Source organism: Mustela lutreola, chromosome 9 (genome assembly GCF_030435805.1).
Source record: "Mustela lutreola isolate mMusLut2 chromosome 9, mMusLut2.pri, whole genome shotgun sequence".
Lineage (NCBI taxonomy): Eukaryota > Metazoa > Chordata > Mammalia > Carnivora > Mustelidae > Mustela > Mustela lutreola.
This window is the reverse complement of record NC_081298.1, coordinates 38,147,578-38,170,441: the sequence shown is the minus strand read 5'-3', so window position 1 is coordinate 38,170,441 and position 22,864 is coordinate 38,147,578. Positions and strand designations below refer to the sequence as shown.

The window sequence follows — 22,864 nt, the reverse complement described above, 5'->3', positions numbered from 1 at the left end:
TGTGTGTGTGTGTACATAGTGTTAAGGACAAATGAAAACAATCAGGAAGGGAAAGGAAGGGGTGAGAAGGTTTACAATTTTTGATAGGGTTGTTAGCTTACATCTCACAGAGACAGTAACATTTGAGTGACAACTTGAGAGCAGGAAGGATGCAGGTATGAGGACATCTAGGAAGTACATACAGGAGAGGAAGTGTGAATGTCCCTAGATGAGAGGATGTGTACCGCCTGCTTGCTCTAGTGTTGCTGAAACAGATTAAGCACTGGGAAAAAGAGCAGGACACGAGTCGAAGAGGACAAATCCATGGGGCCTTATTAGATCATTGTAAGGATTTTGTTTTTGAGTAAAATGGGAGCCATGAAAGGATTTGATCAGAAGAGTGACATCTCTGGATTCCATTTCAACCAGATCCCTCTAGCTGTTCTGTTGAAAACAGTCTTTCTGGTGATGGTAGATGGGAAGGCAGAGGTAAAAGCAGAATACAGTGGTTTTAAAATCTGTCTATGAATTCTTTGATATTCTTCCCATTAGGAAATTGGGGTGAGGGGAGGCCCCTTTCCCCTTGAACCATGTGGGCTCGCTTGTCACTATCTCAAGCTATAGAGTAGGGTAGAAGTCAAGCTGACCTCTGAGGCTAGGTCACAAAAGTCCGTGATATTTCTACTCTATTTGCTAGAAAACACTCTTAAAGACCTTCTTCTAGAGAGGCCACATTGGTAAACCCTACTTGTCTTTTCTTTTAGCCATTCCAACCTTGCTGCCAGATATGGGAGTAAGGAGGCCATTTTGGAAACAGATCCTTCTGGCCCAGCTGTTCCAGATCTAGCCAACAGAGTCATCCCAGTTGAGGCCCCAGATATCATGGAACAGAACAGGAGTTGTCCGGATGTGTCTTTTCTGAATTCCTGACCATCAGGATCTATGAGCACAATAAAATGATTATTTTTTAATGCCACTATGTGTTGGGATAGTTGGTTATGCCAGCAATAGGTACCTAGAAACAGAGAGAAGAGGTGAACCTCCTGTAACAATCCAGGTGAGAGGCAATGGTGGCCGAGACTGGGATGGCTGCTGTGTGAAGGTGAGAAATAGATTCTGGATATACTGTGGAAGTAGGATCATGAATATGCTGACGGACTGAATGTCAAAGTAAGGCACAGAGCTGGGACTCAAAAAACCAGCTCTATGTGGTATTGAATATTGGTCTTCCTGCTATCCATTCCTCCTTACGTGATTTCCTGGGAAATCCTGAGGGTTGCTGGGGTGTGAAAAGCCACCAGAAAAGAAAATACCTTTTAACTTTGAGTTCAGTTTTACCCAAGGTTTTAAATGGAGGATTTAAAAGTAGTTTTATAGTTAAAGAAATATGACTACATTGTAGAGTTTCAGAAGGCAAAATTCTAACATAAATTTTCTAAATAAATAAATAAATAAATAACACATGTAGGGCTTGTCACCTGAATGGCTTTGAGTTAAGTGTGTTTTTCTCCTGGTGAATCAACTTGTGAATCCCTTACCCTATCTTCTCTGCAGAGGTTGACTTGCTGGTTTTTCTGGTTGGGTTGAGAGCAGATGTAGCCTAATTAGTAAAGGCACTCCAGAGCTGAGGTTCTTAACCTGGGGATCTGAGAAAATCAGGGTTGGCATGAATTCTCTACATGGAAAGCCCTGTGATTCATGGACACACTCATCTTTCCATAGGAAGTATCTATCACCTTCTCAAGAGGATCCTTGACTTCTAAGAGGCTAAGCCCCACAAGGCAGAGAAAGAACAGTCAGGTATAACTTGTAGTTACGAGGATGATCATGACTTGCCCAAAGCCTTTTTTAAGGCAACTTCTAAAGGCCCAGTTATAGCATATATAGAGAACAGTAACAGTGACCAGGCCTTATGATTGCATTATCTATGCAAGGTTTGTATGTCACTTCATATGAAGCTTGAAGATGAGATTTGACCAATAAAATATTGTCAGTTCTAAGATATTTCAACAAATGGGACCTAATATTTGGTCAGGGAAATCAAGTATGTGTAGTTGGTCATACTTTTTCCTCAGACTTATACATCTTAGGATCAAATGTTAATATAAAAACTCAAGAAAATGAAGATGTGAGACTCATCTATTGCTTTCTAAAATATAAAGTCAAAGTTAAGAAGACCCAAATTCCCTGAACAATTTTCATATAAAATATTTCAATTAATGACCTTTTAGTTTCCCCATCCTATATGCTTATAGCTCAGAGGTTATAGATTTGTGGCTGGCAGCAATGTATCCTTGAAATCCACACTATTTGGATTTTTAAAGATTATATGCCAATACTTAAAAATCAGGATAGTTTTCTCTCTGGCACCTCTTCCTACCCGATTTGGGTTTCCAGCTTCTTTGGAAAATCATAAGGTCTGTCACCCAATCTGGTAAAACTCTTGAGGCTGCAATCTTCAGATTGGCAGTATGATGAATAAGGTAGATTGTGGAGAACAATTTTGAATACTTCTCAGAGCTATGCTTACAGTGTTGTGTTTTGTTTTGTTTTGTTTTTTTAATGGTTAGTCTAATTTAATTTGTTTCTAATTTGGTGGCAACAGCTCCTTCTCACATGAATTTATGGGTTGGTATACTTCAGAATTCCAGAAAAACTACATTAGTTCAGGTCCACTGAGACAAATGTGACAATACATAATAAAAGGATTAAGTGTATTTTGGGGTGCCTGGGTGGCTCAGTGGGTTAAAGCCTCTGCCTTCGGCTCAGGTCATGATCACAAGGTCCTGGGATCGAGCCCCACATCGGGCTCTCTGCCTGCCTCTCTGCCTACTTGTGATCTCTGTGAAGTAAATAAATAAATAAATCTATTAAAAAAAAAAAGGTTAAGTGTATTTAAAAATAAATGTAGTTGATTTCTCACAAGTAATTAGATTAATATCAATCTAACTTTAGCAGTACTTCCAAAGGGAAAGTTGTTCTAGGAAACTTTAACAAATAGATAAAATTAGTATTTAATTGGTTGATATTAATATATTAATTAAAAACATGTATTCTTTCAATTAATAAAAACATCTGCACCTGAACACACACATACTTCTGAGTCAGCTCTTTCTTCATAGATAATGCAGTGAATTACCTCCTCCGGTTGAATAATTACACATCAAATTTGATAGCGTTCAAATGATGGTGTTTTTGCACTGGTGATATTTGCATTTCTCGTATTTGGTATTTGGATATATCCACCAGACCCTCATCTTAAAGCATACCTGTTCTTATTTCAAAACACAAGCAAAACAAAATAAAAGTGTACAGCTTTGGGAAAGACATCTTTGCCACAGGTTAAATGCAAATGGATGGCCCAAACAAACTCTTCCCTCAAAATGCAAATGTTAGCACTAAAAATGGTTATTAAGTGAGATTGCAGAGGGATTTTTCTGGGCATTTCAAAGAAAGAGAATATCCACCCGCTCTTTTATCTCCTGCAGTTTAACAAACCACTGCAACCGTTAAAACATCATTTGTTTGCTCAGGAGTCTATAATTTGAGCAGGGCTCAGTGGGGACAACACATCTCTACCGCATGAAGTATCAATAGAAGCAGATAGACACTGGAGCTGGAGGACCTACTTCCTGGTAACTTACTCACACAGTCTACATTGGTGCTGCATCTTAGACAGGGACACAGCAAGGACATGTTTGGGATTCTCTTTGGGACTGCTTGGGTTTCTCCAAGCATGGTGGCTGGGTTCCAAGAGGGAGTGTTCTAAGAGGACTAGATTCAAGCTACAAGGCTTCCGGTCACTTAGTATCAGAAGTTCCAGATTATCCCCTCTGTCTCAAGCTGTTGGCCAAGTAAGTCATTAGGTCCAGCCCAGATTCAATGGGAGTGGAATAGATTCCATCTCTCAATGGGAATACCCCAAAGAATTTGCACACTATCCTTCATATATCACATCACATGTCCAAGATGTCACTATAACCAGGAAATTCTGTGCTAATTTAACTGCCTATTCAGGGTGGCCATGTCCCCTTAAAGAAGCTTCTAAAAACTGAATATCTCCAGACCTACATCTGGGGCTCAGTGTGAATCCATATGACTTAGAATTATGTGGGTCTATTTTCTTTAAGTTCAGAGTTGTTTAAAGTGAAGAGTGGGGTGGGGGATGGCCAGTGCATCGATGTAGTTTGTCCACGAGTGGACTATGTTTCGTATTGAAAGCTGTGGTATGTGACAGGTTGGTGCTAAGCTAAATTTTCATTAAGAACAATAAAGAAAACAAAATAATCCACAATACCTTTAACCCACACTAAGTCTGCCCTTCAAGGCTGAGTTCAGTTTGTCCCTTCCCTGTGGAAGATGGTATGAATCCTATTTCTATTAATATCTTGTGGTTAGAGAAGCAGTGCAGACTAAGGACCTTGGTTCTAGAATTAGACAAACCTAGTTTCCAAACCCAGAGTTGATACTTGTGAGCTGAGGACCACGGTTAACTTACCTAAACTTTCTGTTCCTTCTATCAGATGAGTCTGATAGGGCTGCCTGGGTGGCTCAGTAAGTTAAGGATATGACTTGATCTCAGCTCAAGTCATGATCTCAGGGTCATGGGAGGGAGTCCTCCTGGGCTCCAAGCTCAGTGAGGAGTCTCCTTGCCCCCCCCCCGATTCCCACCTTTCCCATCCCTGTATGCTTTCTCTCTCTCTCTCTCAAATAAATAAATACATACAATCATAAAATAAAACAAAGTAAAATAAAATAAAATAAAATGGGTCTGCTAATAAGAGTGTCTACCTCAGAGAAATGTTGCAGATGATGAATTCAAAGCACTTAGAATGCCTGGCATTTAGAAAGACTCAATACATGTTGGAGATTATTATAGTTATTATTTTCTTGATTACCTCCCAAGGTTCTTAACTATAGGCCAACATGTATTAGGAGTGGGAGCATAAACTATTTGTGGTCACAATGAAAGCACAAGACTCTTTCTTTTCTTTGATAACTGAGGCAACTGAAATTAACTTCAGTTCTTAAAGTAAAGGTTTCTAGGCTTAGTTTTAATTGAAAGAAGATAATATCATGGGGTCTAGGGCAAAGTGTTGGAGTAAAAAGAAATTGGCTAAGGGGTAAGATGTAGAGTTTATGTCCCAGTTTTCTTCTAGCTGTGTGACTTTGGGAACTTATTTATGTTATTAGAGCCTCAATTTCCTCATCTATACAAACATGGCTCATAATATCCATCTGGCAGTATTGTTATGATAATTAAATGAGGCAAATTTTATAAAAGGACTTGGTAGGGAGCAATTACCAATAATGTTATTTATTGACCTTATTATTATAATTGAAGTGACCAAAATAATTAGATTATACCAATTAAGTTTCAACTTGCCTTTTTTTTTTTTCAAAGATTTTATTTGTTTATTTGACAGAGATAGAGATCACAAGTAGGCAGAGCAGCAGGCAGAGAGAGAGGGGGGAAAGCAGGCTCCCCATCGAGCGGAGAGCCTGACACAGGGCTCAATCCCAGGATCTTGAGACCATGACCTGAGCTGAAGGCAGAGGCTTAACCCACTGAGCCACCCAGGCACCCCTCAACTTGCTTTTATATCATACAGACACAACATGAAATACAATCTTTTCTTTCCCTTCTCATGGAAAACTGATTCTAGTATATTTCTTTCCTTCCCTGTTCTCACTTCCCTGATCTTTTTCCATTTCTTACCTTTTGTATTTCCACTTGGACTTTCTTCATATCTTTCCCTATATTTTTTGCTTTGGGTTTGTACATTTTTTTGTATTGGTTTCTGAAAGTTTATATATATATATATATATATATATATATATATATATATATATAACATTTCATGATATGAATTGCAAACATTTTTCCTAGTCTGTAATTTACCTTCTGATTATTTTATAGTGTTATTTTTGTTTTCTTGCCATGCAGAAAGAAATATTTGATTTTTTTAAAGATTTTATTTATTTATTTGACATACAGAGATCACAAGTAGGCAGAAAGACAAGCAGAGAAAGAGGAGGAAGCAGGACCCCCGCCGAGTGGAGATCCTTACATGGGGCTCGATCCCAGGACCCTGGTATCATGACCTGAGCTGAAGGTAGAGATTTCAACCCACTGAGCCACCCAGGTGCCCCAAGAAATTTTTGATTTTTATGTAATCAAATTTTCAATGTTTTTTTTATGGCTCCTATTATAGTTCCTACATGCAACTATTATTAAAAATTTATATTTTAGCACTATTATGGATTAATTTTAACAATTAATACAATATTTATCTGTGTGTTCCATGTGCTACTATAAAACTACTCTAATTCATACACTGCATAACATGGTTTATTAGTTGATAGTGCTGGTTCCCTCTTAATATAATTCTTTTTCATAAACTTTCTGTTTATCCTTGTTTGTTAATTTTTCCACATTATTTTTAAAAGTCATTCCATCTGGCTCAAAAAAATGATGTTATTTCCTTTATTGGGCTCACATGAAATTTATGGATTAATTTAGGTAGAATTAACATAGATTTTATCTTGAGTCTTCCTATCCATGAAGATTGTATGCCTTTAAACTTATTCCAGTTTGCTTTTATGTCCCTCAACAGCATTTAAATGCTGCTCTTCAAAACTGATTTTCTCTTCAAATTGATTTTTCACTTCTTACATTCATTCCCAAGTAAAACATGTTTCTGATGCTAGCGTAAATGGAGCTTTTATTTCAATTACTTTTTCCAATTGATTTTTGTTCATTGTTCTTTATGTTTTTTTCCATACAGAGTTTTAGATTTTTATGTAGATAAAGTCCACCACATTTTTCTTTACAATTTCTACTTTTTCAATTTCTTTGAATGCAAAAGGATAAAATCATGTTAATGATATTTAACTCTGACATACTGCTTTTGTTTTCTCCATTGCCAGCTACAGTAGTAGGAGGTTCTGTTTATGTTGCTTAATAGCATAATCTAGTCTTCCATAATGACTAGTCCAGTAGGCCAAAGATAATCCACAATGCCATGTTCTAAAAGTCACCAGAGATAAAACCCACACAGCCTGAGAAACCACATTTGATCATGTCAATTCTCTTCTCAAAACTCCCTCATTACAAATATACATGGTTAAACACTTTTGTTGCTATCCAGATCTCCTGGCATTCTAATGATTTCTTACTATAAGCACTTATATCTCAGTTTGAGGGCTATCTCTGGTCCTATGTAGTCAGGCTATTGTTAATGTTCCTGGGAGACTCCCTCAACTGATGAAGGACAGGTGTTAGTTACATATATCTCTTTTTCTTGTGACTTAGTCGGAATAACTTTGAGGCACATTCTACACTATAATCGAGTTGCCTGCCCCTGCCCCCACTAAATAAAAGAAAACCTGAGCCCTAGTTGTCAACAGTGGTAACCTGTTCATGAATGTATTGACTTTCTTTTCTTCTGTGTCTCACTTCTCCATTCCCTTAATACTTGGGTTCACCTCCCAAATAAGTTTCTTGTCTCAAATCCTTATGTCTGAGTCTGTTTCTTGGGGGAATGTAAACTAAGGAAAAGGTATTTTATGAGCTTATCCCACCTACTTTTACAGGCTTATTACCTGCTTATCTCCATTAAACATCCAAAACTTAGTCCCATTTGCTCAGCATCCAATGACCAAACACATCATGTCTTGATGTTTTGTATCTTTCTAAGAGTGTTTCCTGTTTAAGATGCCTTTCCATGACCTATGCCTGGTTACTCTGCCTTTAAAAGTCAGACCACGAGTGACTTCTTTACCTTCCTATCCTGGATCAGTTGCTCCCTTCCTTCTGTGTATTTCCAAATATGGTTCATAGATCTCTGCTGTGATGGACTGTTTCCAAAGATGGTCACAATAGTTCCTCTGATCCCTCACAGTATTTTGTAATGTGACTTTGCAAGCTTGCTTCATTAAGAAGCAGAGCCCATTTCTCTTCCCCTTGCATCTTGTGACTAGCTTTGACAAAAGAATGAGGTAGAAGTGAGCCTAAGCCTTAAGAGGAGTGTGGTTTCCATTTTCACTCTCTTAGAAGCTAACCTTCATTTAAAGAAGCTCGAGCTCCTCTATTGATACTGAGAGACCACATGGTAAGGGTATCCCCATGAAGGAGATACAAGGTTCCCCAGACAACAGCCAGCACCACGGTCTCAGTGGGTCCATACAGGATGCTCATTAAACATCATATGGAGCACAGACAGCCATCCCTACCAAGACTTGCCTGAATTGATAGCCCACAGAAATAATCAGCAACTGTTTAAAACTATTGAATTTTGGGGGTACTGGAGTAGTTGTTATACAGTAATAAATAATTGCAACATCTATTATAGAACTTGTCATTAAATATTATAGTTATTTATTTACTTATCTGCCACATTGATGAGCTACTATTAATAAAGATGGAATATTTTTATCTGAATGGCTATAGCATCTAATGTATGGGAATGTTTTAGAATGATGAACCCATGAAAAAATGAGACTCTTTAAGGAGCTCTCAGAGAAACATTGTCACGTTGAGGATATGTTAAAGGAAATGAGAACCAAAACACAAAAGCTAGTAGAAAATGATTGCAGGAGACAAGAGTGGATGAGCATTCAGAGCAATTGCAAGGAATCTCCAAAACTTGTAGTTTATGAGTTCTCTTTATAATTGGTGAGATTATTGACCACTGTCTCCAGTGTGCAGATTAGACGACCCCCACAGACATGAATATTTGGTATGGATGGAGGTGTAACAAGGGCCTGTCAGGTAGCTACCACTATGTGCAATTAAACTGTAAGTCATGATTCTCACTATCCAGAAGTTTATACTGTAACAGAGAAGCGGATGTACCAGGACATTGTAGGCTTCAAAAGGATATGAAAAAGTAAGGAGAACAGGGGCTCATATTCAATGGTTACAGAACTAGGAAGGATTTCCAAAAATCTGCCTATTCTTTCCCCTTCAGGGAACGTTTATTGAGTACCAACTGGGCATGACCTTTTCTCTTATGCTGAAGCTTCACCAAATTGAGAGAAGTGTCTCAAATGTTCTGCACTCTGTCATGCCTCACAGCCTTTGCTTTTTCCCCCCTTCCTTTCTGGAATGATTTATGACCTCTGTTCTCCTGCCCCTCACCTAGCAATGCTTACATTCATCTCTGGGGTTCCTCTCTCTTGTTTTCTTTATTTGGCCCCCAGGAATAAATGCCTTTTTTGCTTTGCCGTTTTAAATGTCTCCAAATTCAGTCTGAATCCTCCCTGCTCTACAAAGCCATCATGGGCCACCCCAACCTGGGGCTTCTCAGAATATAGTAGAGAGGGAACTGGCTTTGGAGCAATATGGATTTGGGTTCAAATCCTGGCTATGGGGCTTGTAACTCTGCACAGGTTTCTTAATCGCTTATGTTTTTTCATCTGTAAATTGGACATGATGCTACCACTTCACGGGGTTGGAAGGAGAGCCCAGGAGATTGCTATGTAAAGTGTTTAGTTAAGTCCTGGTATGTGGCATCTCACTGATATAGGCCATTATTTTCCTTCTCTCTGAACTTCCGGTATTTAATAGCTGTACCACTCATTTGTCCTTCAATCATAGTTGCTTTTTGACAGCTCTTGTCCTGTACCATCATTTAACTTAATGCATTTATTGCTCAATTTGCATATAAGCTTTTTCCTAATAGCTAAATAGTCCTATTTTGTATATCTTTATATGTCCCAAGGACAAGAGATTCTTAATAAATATCGGTTCCTGAACAAATAAACGGTAGAATGAGCAACTACCTCTCAGGTCTGTCTATACTACATTTTGTAAAGTATAACATTCAGGGTCAAAACCTCAGTGAATTAGAATACTCTAATGTTGGGACATTTTTGTTTTCTAGGGAAGGAGTGATTAGGGAGAAGTTAAACAGTTTTTCTTGATCCTATAGGATCAGGGTAACAAGGGGAAAATGCAGACCCCATCCCATGAAAAGGTAACTTGGAGGCAATGCAGTATTTAGAACAAAGAAGACACTAGGACTACCTCCCCAGCTTCAAGCTTTCTTAATATGAATGTACAGCCAGGTGAGGATTAATGAGTGGAATTGAAAAAGCAATTATGTGAATAGAAATCCCCAGTTAATTTTATGGGTATTAAGTCAATCAATAGGAAATAACAAGTTTGAGTTAAGATATTAAGGGCTCTTTGGGGCGCCTGGGTGGCTCAGTGGGTTAAAGCCTCTGTCTTCTGCTCAGGTCATGGTCTCAGGGTCCTGGGATCGAGCCCTACATTGGGCTCTCTGCTCAGCGGGGAGCCTGCTTCCTCCTCTCTCTCTCTGCCCATCTTTCTGCCTACTTGTGATCTCTATCTGTCAAATAAATAAAAAAAATCTAAAAAAAAAAGATATTAAGGGCCCTTCCATCATTTATATGGATACGCTCATGAGCAGAGAGAATAAATCCTTTAGGACAAGAGTGTTCTGTTACTCACTGAGGCTCTATCTGTCAGAAGTCGGAGTGGATGACATATTACAAGTGAAGAAATAAAGGGACTTAATCAGTGATGAAAACCAAGAATCAGTGCATCCTCAGGTCATGTGGGGTTTAAAGAGAAAACAACACACAACAGGGTCAAGCTCCAAAAAATTCCAGAAAGGAACTAGAAGTTTTCCAGAGAGAAGGAGTCTGCTCCCTTGCTCAACTTGATATCGGGGTAGTGAGCTGGGCTCTCCCACAAGAGTGTTGAAACCAGGCTACACTGGGACAAAGAGAAGGAAGGTTCTAAGGAGAGAGTGATTAACAATGATTTGCATACTCTTTTTTGTGCCAAACAACCCTTTGTTCAGAGTCCCACAGGGTCCAGTAACACATAAAAGAAACAGAGGTATTGCTATATGATTGCAAAGAAGCAGGAAGAGAAAGCATGAGGGGATCTTGGGAGAAGCTGGTAGAATCTTGGATTCTACTTCCTACAACCTTAAGCCTGGCAGAACGTATTGGGAAGACCACGGGTCCAGGAGATCTGTAAGCCTTTATGAATTGCTCTTGTCAACTGTCAAGGGTTTGGGTTAAGATCTGTTGGTCGAAGGTCTCTAAAGCAAAATGTACTAAAACTAGTGACAACGATCATGTAGTCAAGATGACTACCTCCTCCTCAAGGGGGAAAACAGGCCCTTGTCTGTCTTCCTGCACCAAGATCTCAGCCGGGTTTATCCTTTCTGGAAAATATTTTTCAAGTCATAACTGAGGCTTTCAGTGGAAGCCAATTCCAACTTAGGTACACCTAAATATATCTGAAACAACAGGTTCTGGATGGCCCTTCAGAGGGAGCTCTGGAAAAGGCAACAGCAGTCCTCCTGTTTCCTTCTGCTTGGAGACAGGCTTTGATGTCCAAGGGTATTTTCTATCTTACAGGAGTACTTAGTAATGAATCTCGAGGATCTTGTGTTTCATCTTTACTTAGGAGTGGTTGTAACCATTGAGCTAAGTTTCAAGCCTCAGACACAAGAAGATGGTTACAAAACCAAGATAAACTAAAGAGACAGAGGAACAGCTTTGAAGGCCTTTCTGCTCAAACGAGAGGCCTCAGGGTCAGACTGGATGAGAGGGTGAGCGAGTGTGTGGCCGGTGTTTCCAGCATGTCAAGGGATAGGAGCATCTTGGGTGGTTAGCCCTCTGAATCAACACTGACAGACGGAGGGTGGATATTATTAGGCTTGCCCTCTGGGGAAGTTAGGGGTTGAATGTTTTCTCTTCACATTGTGATAGGTTTCAGATACTCTTCTGGGTCAGTGGACACGTCCAAGCGTAGGGTAATGCCTATTGTTAAGAGGGGAACACATTTTGGGAGCCCCCCGCCCCAAGCTCCAGAGTGCCCCTCCCCAACCACCTTTTTGAACTGGAAGCACAAATTCAATTCACTGAGTGCTGGGCCAGGCTCCAGCCAGCAATGCCTGTCCTGTGATCTTAGATCAATCTGACCTTCTTCCTGGGTGGGTGCTGGCTCCTCGGAGACGGATGTGTAATGCAGGACTGCACAAGTTCCCTGCCCAGCTGTGCATTTCCCAAGAGTGAAGCCACCTGTTTGGCTATGCTAATTTGCTCCTGAAGCAGGTGAGCTCACCTGTGCTGCTTTAGCAGAGGGCATTACATGAGAAGGAGGGCACTGCCTTTTCATAGGTGCCTCGTACACCCGGGCTCCCTCTTTGAATACACTGACAACATTTCTGAAGTTTCTCCTCCTCCCCGGCACATCACCATCCAACATTCTGTCAGCCCCAAGAGCCAAGAAAGACAAAAAAGTATCAAATGGGAAAACAATGAAAAGCCTGTTTAGTTCCTGTGTGCAGCGTGAACAATAAGCCACCCTTTCTGAAGTGTCTCAGAAAGGAATGCCTGTGATGTCCTTTCAAAGAAGGGCTCTGGCCCCAAATCAAGCTGTAAGCTATGACAATACTCCACTAAACAGGGCAAAGAATTCGCCTTTCAGCCAGAGAGGCATTTCTCCTGCACTGGGGAAAAATGCCACCCACACCACACCACCTCAGCACATTTACTATCTCTGCTCTTTTCCCTCCCAAGCCTGAGGAGGGTAGCCTGCTGTGATTGTTTGATGCACGGAAATGCAGGGGACCAGTCTGAACAGTCAGCACTTTGCCCCCCCAAATGCTCACAACAAATTAGAAGTCGAGTAGGTATGTTCGTATTGGGGGGAAGTTTAAGGCTCTCGGGTCTGTGTACAGAGACATGCTCCCCCTACATCCACGGCTCAAGTTTTTTGTAGCCAAGCATTTGAAATTAGCTGAAGTGTCAAAACACATAAAACACTTCAGAGGAAGGACTTTCAGAGTGGCAGCTCCAAACAGCTTCAGAGTGAAGCAGGGAGAGAGGTCCAAGTCATTCAGACTACAGGGAGTTCTCATCTCTTACCTGGGCTTCTTTTACTATCCCATTCTTCGCGCAGTTTCCACTGGCTGAGCCGTCGCTCTGTTTCCCGCGATTGTGCAGATTCCCGTTGCAAATAGCACCACCTCCAGGATTAGCCATTTGTGCAAAATGCTAGAATCCAGCAGGTTTCCTTCCAGAGGTTCTTGGCAAGCTTTGGTTTGGAAGTTGGAGAGGGGATGGGAGGAAGCACTTTGGGCTGAGCCCCTGAAGGAATCCTACCGATCAGGCTTTCCAGGAGAGCCGCAGCCTATCTTTGGGGCAGATCTTTGAAAGGAAAAACAAGTGGTTACCTTTATACTCCCCAGTTCAGAATGCAACCTTCAGGGCAACAGACCCGCTCCTGAAACTACAAAGGAGATTGCCCATGCTGGCTCCTTGGGGGGCAAGAGGAAATCGGGAGACTGCAAAACTCCAGTGGCAAATTGCAAGGAGGCGGGCTGGGAGGTGGAGCATCTTTTAAAGACACACACACACACACACACACACACACACACACACACACACAGCACAGTCAAGGTCTCCTACATGTAGTCAGTTCTGAATTTACGTCTACCCCACCCTCTCCCTTCTGTATCTAATTACAACTACTGGCTGTAAACTGCTCTTTATTTTTTTTTTTCCCCCTGTGAAAAAAACACTTCACAGTGGCTGCCAGGACTGCCCAGAGGAAGAGGAGAAGAAGAAGTTACTGCTTCAAGGGCACAGAGTTTCAGCTGGTTCCGTGGGTGACTGTGATGGCTGCACAACTATGTGACCATACTTCACGCCACTGTGGTTAAAGTGGGAAATTTTGTGTCATGTGGATTTTACCATAATCCAAAAATGCCCCCCCCAAAAGTAATACTATTCAGAACCCACCCGATGTTAAAACCAGGGATATAACGAGAGGTATTAACCCATCAAGGATTCCAGGAGCGCACAAATCTGGGAGACAGAAAGTTCAGTTTCTTGTGAAGTTTGCATTATCACGTGACTTTGGGAGCGCCATTTACTCTCCTTTTGCCTCTGTTTCTTCAGCTAAGAAGGGAAAAAACATTTCTGGTGGGCTAACGTCCAGTGGGATAGCAAGGAAAGATATGTGTGGCTTGGGTTTGTTCCTGACACAGGTGTTGTGAGGCAGGTGGCGACTGCCGTGTCCCAGTCCTGAACACCTGTGGTTTACTCATTAACTCTTACTCTCTCAGTGCATTAGGCATCTGCGTTCTATCACCAGCAGATGGCATTGTGCTTTTTGGACAGTGTCAGTCATTTACAGCCTGTTTTGTCCTCCCAAGCCCACCGTTACGGTTCCCCTGAATGAGACTTTTTAACATCAGGCAAGGGGAATAAAAACCCCAGCCATATATTGGGCCAATGGACAAAAACAGAGACACACACATCAGCAAAAAACAAGAACAGAAAAATAGAGATGGCCCCTGTAGTCAGAGCCTCATTTCTTGGTTCTCAGCTCTCCTGGATAGGATTTGTTTTCCCTCCAGAAAGATGTGGCTTATGGCGCAGGTGATGATAAAACCTTTTCTAACCATGATTTGCATAGGAGGGTGGCCATCTTTTCTGCCCCAGGGAGAGTGAAAGGAATAAGATAAGGTCTTGGGCTAAATGATGGGATGGGGCTAATCCCACGTGTGCCCACCCCTTGGCGTCTCAAACTCAGAATTTTTATTACATTTTTCCAACTTTGTCATCAGAGAAGAACTAGCTTTTTACTGGTCTCTCTCTTCCATGGTTGTTATGCTGGGAGTCAGAGGCTAAATCTGTGTTGGATATTTCCTTCCAGACTTATACAAAATGTCAGAGGGGTGCCTGGGTGGCTCAGTTGTTAAGTGTTAAGTATCTGCCTTCAGCTAAGGTCATGATCCCGGGGTCCTGGGATTGAGTTCTACCTTGGGCTCCCTGCACAACGGAAAGCCTGCTTCTCCCTCTCCCACACCCCCTGCTTCTGTTCCCTCTTTCTCTGTGTTTTTCCCTGTCAAATAAATAAAATCTTAAAAAAAAAAAAAAGAAAATGTAGGAGGCACACTGATAACCGCTGGCCCGACTGCCCCAGCTTACTTAGGAAGACAAGTTGAAGACACAGTGTTATTTTGACTCAGCTCTAATGACCCATACAAGATTATTTTTGGAAAAAAGATTTCGAGATAACTAATTCTGAACACCACCTTCTTTTCTTTTCTTCTCCTTTCTCCTTCCCTTTTGTATTTCAGATTTCCACTTTTTCCTTTTTTCCTACCCTTCTGTCTCCTCCTCCTCCTTCTCTTTTTATTTTTCTTTATTTTCCTCTTACACGGGGACAAAAACTGTATGTAAAGAAAACATCTTAAAACAAACTGAAATCTGCATCATTTTGTTTCCCCTCATCCCAATTACCAACATTAAGTAACCATTCATCAACCTTCGGGAAATACCTACTACATGTTCTTACCCTTGAAACTTTTCTACTTTACTTGCCGTGTTGACATATGTGAATTGTTATATGCACAAAATCATCTCAACATATCAACCATTTAACATCAGGTACTATGCATACGTGTAATCATGGTGACTCATCGTTTCTCCAGTCAAAAGAAGTGTGGCGATCTTTTTGAGTTGAGTTCTAGCTTTGATTTTAAGGACATTGATTGCTATGGTCTGAATCTTTGTGTCCCCCTAAATTTACAGGCTGAAATTACGATCACCAAAGTGATGGTATTAGAAATTGAGGCAGTTGGGAGGTGATTAGTTCTTGTTGGGGGACTCCTTGTAAATGAGATTAGAGCTCCCTTGCCTCTTCAGCCAGGTGAGGTGACAGTGAAAAGATAACCATTTAAGAAGTAGGCTCAACTCTATCAGAAAGGATGAATACCCAACTTTTGTATCAACATGGACGGGACTGGAAGAGATTATGCTAAGTGAAATAAGTCAAGCAGAGAGAGTCAATTATCATATGGTTTCACTTATTTGTGGAGCATAACAAATAACATGGAGGACATAGCGAGATGGAGAGGAGAAGGGAGTTGAGGGAAATTGGAGGGGGGTGGGGATGAACCACGAGAGACTATGGACCTTGAAAGGTGGTGGATATTATGGAGGGCACATAATGTATGGAGCACTGGGTGTGGTGCATAAACAATGAATTCTGTTATGCTGAAAAGAAATTTAAAAAAAAAAAAAAGAAGAAGAAGAAGCAGTAGGCTCAAATCTTCTAGTTCCTTGATCTTGGACTTCTAGCCTCCAGAACCATCAGAAATAAATTTCTGTTGGTTATAAGCTACCCAGTATAGGGTATGTTGTTATAGCAGCTTGAACATACTAAGACATCAAGCAACACTTAAACACCAACTAAATATTGGGTATGATTTGATGTCTCTGAATAATGAAACACACCAGATTAACCAATAAACTTAATAAATATTCAAATAATTGTGATGTATTACGTATTCACTAAGCTTTTCCATACAACAATGAACAGGACAAGCACAGACTCCACCCCCCAAAACCAAGAGTTAGAAGCACCTTCATATCTTCTACTTAAGATACCCCACTAGTGAAAGTAAAAAGAAACCTGTCCATTCGTGTACTAAAGGCAAAGATGAAATTAGTTAACCATGGCCTTCTGGTGTTCTCTGAAGGGAATTTTTGGCCCAGATGCCTGCTTATAGAAGTAGGCAAGAAAGAGATGTTCAGAGGCTTGATAATATGTTCCAAAAACATTGGCAGGAAAGGGAGGAAATGAACAAAATAAATGGGGTGAGAGCTCAAGCTAGAATCTCTGGGTCCGGAGCAAGTCCCTTTTCCACATATCATGGTAGCTCTCCTTCAGACAACCATCGACCACTACAAAGAGAAATAACAGAAGGTGTTATGGTTTAGGACATTTTATTGAATTAGCAAAATAAGAAATCAATTTTTATTTTGCCTCCTGATCCCTGAAAGTCTTATGTCTATTAAATAAATGCAAACATCAAACAATACCTCCATTTCTCCTGGGATTGGATAGTCTGGGATTCCTCTACAGAGGAGTATTTAAATTCCCTAAAGAATTCAGTCTAGAAAATTTTCAGTGTCGAAATAATTCAGATCAAAAGGGTTTCTTATCAATAGTTTGTAAACACTATAACCTCAGGAGGTCAGATACCAATGCTACAGATGTCAGGCGTCAGATTTTTTTTTTTTCTTTCGAAACATTGGCCACGAGAAAGGCAATGCTATTTGAAGTTAGAAAAAACCCTGTTATTGATGACTCTTACCCAAAGTCAGCAGCAGTGAAGTGATTTTGTTTTTCTTCATTTATAATCATCCTCCGGGAGTGGTGTGCCTGAGTCTTTGGGGCAGCAGTTACCTTCAGAATGCCCTCAGCAAAGCCTATGGATGTCTGGACTCTTCAGCTGTTGAATGGCATCTCTTAAAAGAAAACTCCAAACTTACTATGCAAAGTGGAGTAAATCAGAAAGAGAAACACAAATATCATATCATATCACTTGTATGTGGAACCCCCCAAATAAAACAAATGAATATACAAAAAGCAGAAATAACCCCATTAATACAGAAAACAATCCGGTGGTTGCCAGAGGGGAGGGGGGTTGGGGAAAGGGAAAAATGGGTGAAAGGGAGTGGGAGGTACAGGCTTCCCTGAATAAGTCATGGGGATGAAAGACACAGCATAGAGAACATAGTCAACGTTATTATAACAGCATTGTGTGGTGATAGCTGTAGTACACTTGTGGTGAGAATAGCATAATATATAAAGATGTTGAATCTCTATGTTGCATACCTGAAACTAATGTAACGTTGTAGTGTTAACATTGTGTGTCAACTACACTTCAACAACCATCTCCTCCCTGCCCCTCCTCCCCCAGATTTTCAGGGTTGAGAGTCTGAAAACATAAAATTAGGTACTTCTCAGAAGTACTCCAGAGCCTCTCCTATAACCCAGCTGTTCCAGATGTTTGGGGATGAACTCCTCATGAAACCTACCTAGTTTTGTTCATCAGAAAATTTTATTTTTGTCACTAGAGTTTCTTAGTTCCTTTAAGGAATTCTTAGCACAAAGCAATGATGATTTACTTAAGTGGGTTTTAAATTAATATTTGGCATATTAAATTAAAAAGTGAAAACCTAGTTAAGTTCAATCTATAAATCTTTTTTCCCTCAATCTACAAATGTCGTTATGACTTTTGTATGAAATAAGAAAACTGTGCTAGTGATTATGAATCCACTAATATTTGACTGATATGTGTTGAGTAGGCTAAATTCTCCTGAAACAAACAGTGCCATTTATAAACTGAGTTATTGCACTGCTTTAAAATATGCAACATTTAATTAAATCCTTTTAAAATTTGAAACATAACAACACTTGTATTTTATGTTCTTTTAAGAACTTCAAAAGGCTACTGGAGAAACTTCTAGCCTTAATAAGCAAAACCTTGCCAAGTAAAAAAATGGCGGCTTATATAACTCTTTTTAAAATTTATTATTAATAGTTTATTTATTATGAACCAGTCATGGTAGTATGTGCTTTATAAATATTACCTCTAATTTATTTTTTTATTTTAAATTTTTAAATTTACTTTTTTATCTTCTTTTTAGTGTACCACAATTCATTGTTTATGTACCACACCCAATCCTCCATGCAATACATGCCCTCCATAATACCCACCACCAGGCTCACCCAACTCCCACCCCCTACCCCTCCCAAACCCTCAAATTGTTTTTCAGAGTCCATAGTCTCTCATGGTTCATCTCCCCCTCCAATTTCCCCCAACTCCCTTCTCCTCTCCATCTCCCCATGTCCTCCGTGTTATTTCTTATGCTCCACAAATAGGGGAAACCATATGATAATTGACTCCCTCTGCTTGACTTATTTCACTCACCATAATCTCTTCCAGTCCCCTCCATGTTGATATAAAAGTTGGGTATTCATCCTTTCTGATGAAGGCATGATACTCTATAGTGTATTATGGACCACATCTTCCTTATCCATTGGTCTGTGGAAGGGCATCTTGGTTTTTTCCACAGTTTGGCGACTGTGACCATTGCTGCTATGAACATTGAGGTACAGATGGCCCTTCTTTTCACTATATCTGTATCTTTGGGATAAATAGCCAGTAGTGCAATTGGAGGGTCATAGGGAAGCTTTATTTTTAATTTCTTGAGGAATCTCCACACTGTTTTCCAAAGTGGCTGTATATAACTTTAATAAATTTAAATATGCTGAGGGCAAATCCAAGTTCTCCTTGATATTCCAAGGAATTAGTGTTCTATTAGTTGTCTCAACTTAAACTTACAAAACTGCTATGTGAAAGCACCTTAAATATTACAGATTTTTTTAATGTCATTCACACACAGACATTATTCCTAAATTTAATAAGCAAACATTAATACTATGAATTTGATTTTCTTTATTACCTCCTTATTAATTTCAACATTCCCAGGATTCAAAATACAATTACCCAACTTTAAGGAATAGGTGTACCCTACTAGTGAGGTTGAGGTCCCTAACAATGTAACTAGATTGAATAGAAACCAAATGTGGGTCATAATCTGGATTTAAAAAATTATGTCTCTGAGATAAGTTTATTTTAATTACATTTGCTTCTTTATTATGCAAGTAGAATATTATAAGCAAATTACTGGAGACTTGAATTCTCAAATTCTGTTGACTTGAATTCTTGATAAAGCTTTACTTTGTTATCTCTTTAATGGTTGAAATGGATAATTAGATGTGAAAACCCATTCATCCCAGATAACTCTGACATAGTCCTGCTCTTGAAGAACTGTAGGCAAGAGGGACACACGGAGAGCTCTAAACTAATGTGAGAGGAGAATCGAGAACTAGGGAGCATATGTGAGGAACAAACAATTTTGCCTGCTGTGGAAAACCACACGTCAGAAGCAGGATTTGAACCAGACCTTGGTACATGAATAGGCAAGTTATCAGCAGACAAGATGGGGAAAGAATGTTTCAGGCAGAGAGAGTAGTGTGAAAGCATTAATGTGAGGCTTGAGTGGGAAAATATGTGACAAAAGAGTCACGTAACAGTGAGGAGAGACAGATCAACTTCTCTAAGTGAGGAGGTAAATCTGAAGTCTTTTCCCAATGGTGGGAGGGATATGTAGAGCTAGAGGGGTGTGTGGAAAGGATGTAGACAGGTGGTTGTAGGAAACTTCCCAGCCCCGTTGATTGACCCTGGCCCCCAAGTAGGTGGCAGGAAATGCAGCCATTTTAGTGGGATCCAAGCAAGACTGGAAAGTGATCTTGAGGATGAGATAGACTACTCGAGGCTACCAGGAAATCACAGAGCTGTCAGTGGATACATGGAAGGATACGGAGAGATACCTGTTGTGTCTTAGTGACACTGGTCAGCACTGAGCAGCCTAGTAGCGTGGTGAATTGTGCCACAGACCACCCAGGTCTGGGGTGGTGCCATGACTCACTGTTGCCGAGAGCAAGACTGGATGCATTACACTGTGGAAAGACTATGCAAACCCAGCAGAGCAGAATTGTGGCCCCTCACTTTCTACTCCCTTCATAGCAGACTTCTATGTGGGCAACCCCCAGAATGGGAAAGAGAGAGGCAAAGGGAAAACATACTACACGTGACTGAGCATTACATCTGAATTGGCAAAGAAGTTATTTCAATTCTCTGAGAAAACCCAGAGAGCGACCAGGCCAGTTTGTCTGCTATGGGGTACTAATTGTTACTCTTAATGAAGTTAGTGTTCACATCTCTGGATTTTGTGCACAATTGTGATTGGGAAAGTCATAAATAATTCATTATTTATAGTTTTTCTCACCACAGGCCTTTGTCTGGAAGTATATCAAATCCACTGAGGCAGAGACAGTGGTGCCTCATTCATATCCTCTTGGTGTCCCCTGGGAACCCTGACAGCCCATTCTCATGTGCCGGCTGCTCCCTGTGTCTCTCTACATTGCATGGGTTCTTCAGTCATTGGGTGTGCTCTGCTTGTGCATCGTGGCTAGTCAAGCTGGGGACACACACTCCTAGGAGCAACCACCAACCAACGAAAGGCAAGAGCTGGTGCATATATGCCTGTTGTCTTCTTCTCTACAGGACCCGTCTGAGGTGTGGCCATTGTCTCTCAAGTCTTCGCAGTGGGACTGAGTCCCTGTTACCGTCAGCAATAAGCTTCTTAGTAAAACACCTGTTACTAGCTTTCCTTCCTTCATTGTTCTACTTTTCCAGTCTTCCTGGAGATACCCTCCAAATACATGCTTGTATCCAAATTCTTGTCTCAGATTCTGTTTGGGGGAACCTAAACAAGGACAAATGAAGCCCAGTTAGTCCACCAATCTGTTGATCAGAGAGCTAATTTTATCTTTTGAATGATTAATATTGGATTACCCTGAAGATGAAGAGAGGCAGTTTATGGACAAACTAAATGTGGTTATTGAGTAAAACCTCAATAAACTTGGAAGAGAAGCAGGAAAGCTGCACCCTTCTGTCTCTGATAGGAAAGGTTTGTGGGACATGTATAGAACGAGAGTCTCTACAATCCTAGCTGGGGAAAGTCATGAATTTGAGTTATAGCATCATAAAAGCATCATAAAAGCACTAAGCATGTGAATGAAGAAAAGGTTCAGAAAACGTGTTTTATCTGCATAAAAAGTAAAATTAATCTATCCTTTCTCTAAAGCTTTGATGGGAAAAAAATCCTTTTGTATCTGGCTAACCAGGGAAGATAAATGGAAATTATATGTTCATTATCCCTGCTAGTTTTCTACTACTGTGGTAACAAATTTTCTAAACTTGTCTGTAACAACACAAATTTATCATTTTACAGTTCTGTAAGTCAAGAGCCCAACCTGCGTCCTACTCAGATAAAATCAAGAGCAGAGATGAGATGAGCAGAGATGCATTCTTTCCTGGAGGCTTTAGGGAAGAAGCTGTTTCCTTGGCTTTTCTACCTTCTCGAGGCCACCCCCATTCCTGGTTTATGGCCTCCGTCCTCCATCCTCAAAGCCAGCAATTTTGCATCTCTCTCATCTTTCTTTGGTTGTACATCAATGCTGACCACACCTGGGAAATGTTGCCTGCTTTCCAGGAATCATATGATTGGATTGTGACTGTCTGGATAGATAATCTCAGGATAACCTCAATCACATCTGAAAAATCGCTTTTGCTATGTAAGGTAACATATTCACAGTTTTCAGCAATTAGGGTATGGACATCTTTGGAAAATCATTATTCTGCCTGCCTATTACTAATAATCCAAAATATATGAAGAGTCATAGAAGGTCACTTAATTTAGTTTATTATTTAAAAAAAAGAATATAGTAAATGTGTGTTTGTAAAGGGTTTCATGGCTTTATTCAAGTTGAACATACCAAACCTTTTTACAGAAATTTTTAAAAAAGTTTTATTTGTTTATTTGAGAGAAAGAGAGGGAGTGAGAGAGAGCTGTGTGAGAGGCAGAGGGAGAAGCAGATTCCCCTCTGATCAATGAGCTCCCTACGGGGCTCAATCCCAGGACTCCAGGATCATAACCTGAGCCAAAGGTTTTGCTTATTTTAACAGTTAAGCAGATGCTTAACTGATGCAACCATCCAGGCGCCCCTTGATAGCAATTTTTTATCGCAGTCTAATTACTTAGACAAAAAAACACTATGTGTACAACTCAATGGATTTTCAAGAAGGGAACACATCTAGGAATCATCACCCAGATGGAGAAATAGGACAGCTTAGCCTACAGAACCTTCTCGTGCCCTGCTCCATTCATTACTCTCTTCTCCCCAAAAGAACATACCATGTGATTTTTACCACCATAGATCAGTTCTGCTTCTTGATTTTTACCAAACAGAATTATACAGTATAGATTCATTTATGTGTGGCTTCTTTCATTCAATTATTGCATTTAAGAGAGTTTTCCATGTTGCAGTGTGTCGTGCCAACCTGTTCAACCTGAGTGGTATGTAGTATTTCATTTTACAAACATCCTATCATTTATCCATTCT

At 40.2% G+C, this 22,864-nt stretch overlaps 1 protein-coding gene across 1 annotated transcript in view; it reads right to left on the bottom strand.

The window, feature by feature from the left end:
* The window catches only part of SPTLC3 (serine palmitoyltransferase long chain base subunit 3), a 138,071-nt gene extending 124,733 nt beyond the window's left edge, over nt 1-13,338 (bottom strand). The window contains exon 1 of the mRNA XM_059134050.1: nt 12,895-13,338. Coding sequence (XP_058990033.1) covers nt 12,895-13,011 — 117 coding nt within the window. The 5' untranslated portion in view covers nt 13,012-13,338. The remainder of the gene's footprint in view (nt 1-12,894) is intronic.
* Between the last annotated feature and the right edge of the window lie 9,526 nt (nt 13,339-22,864).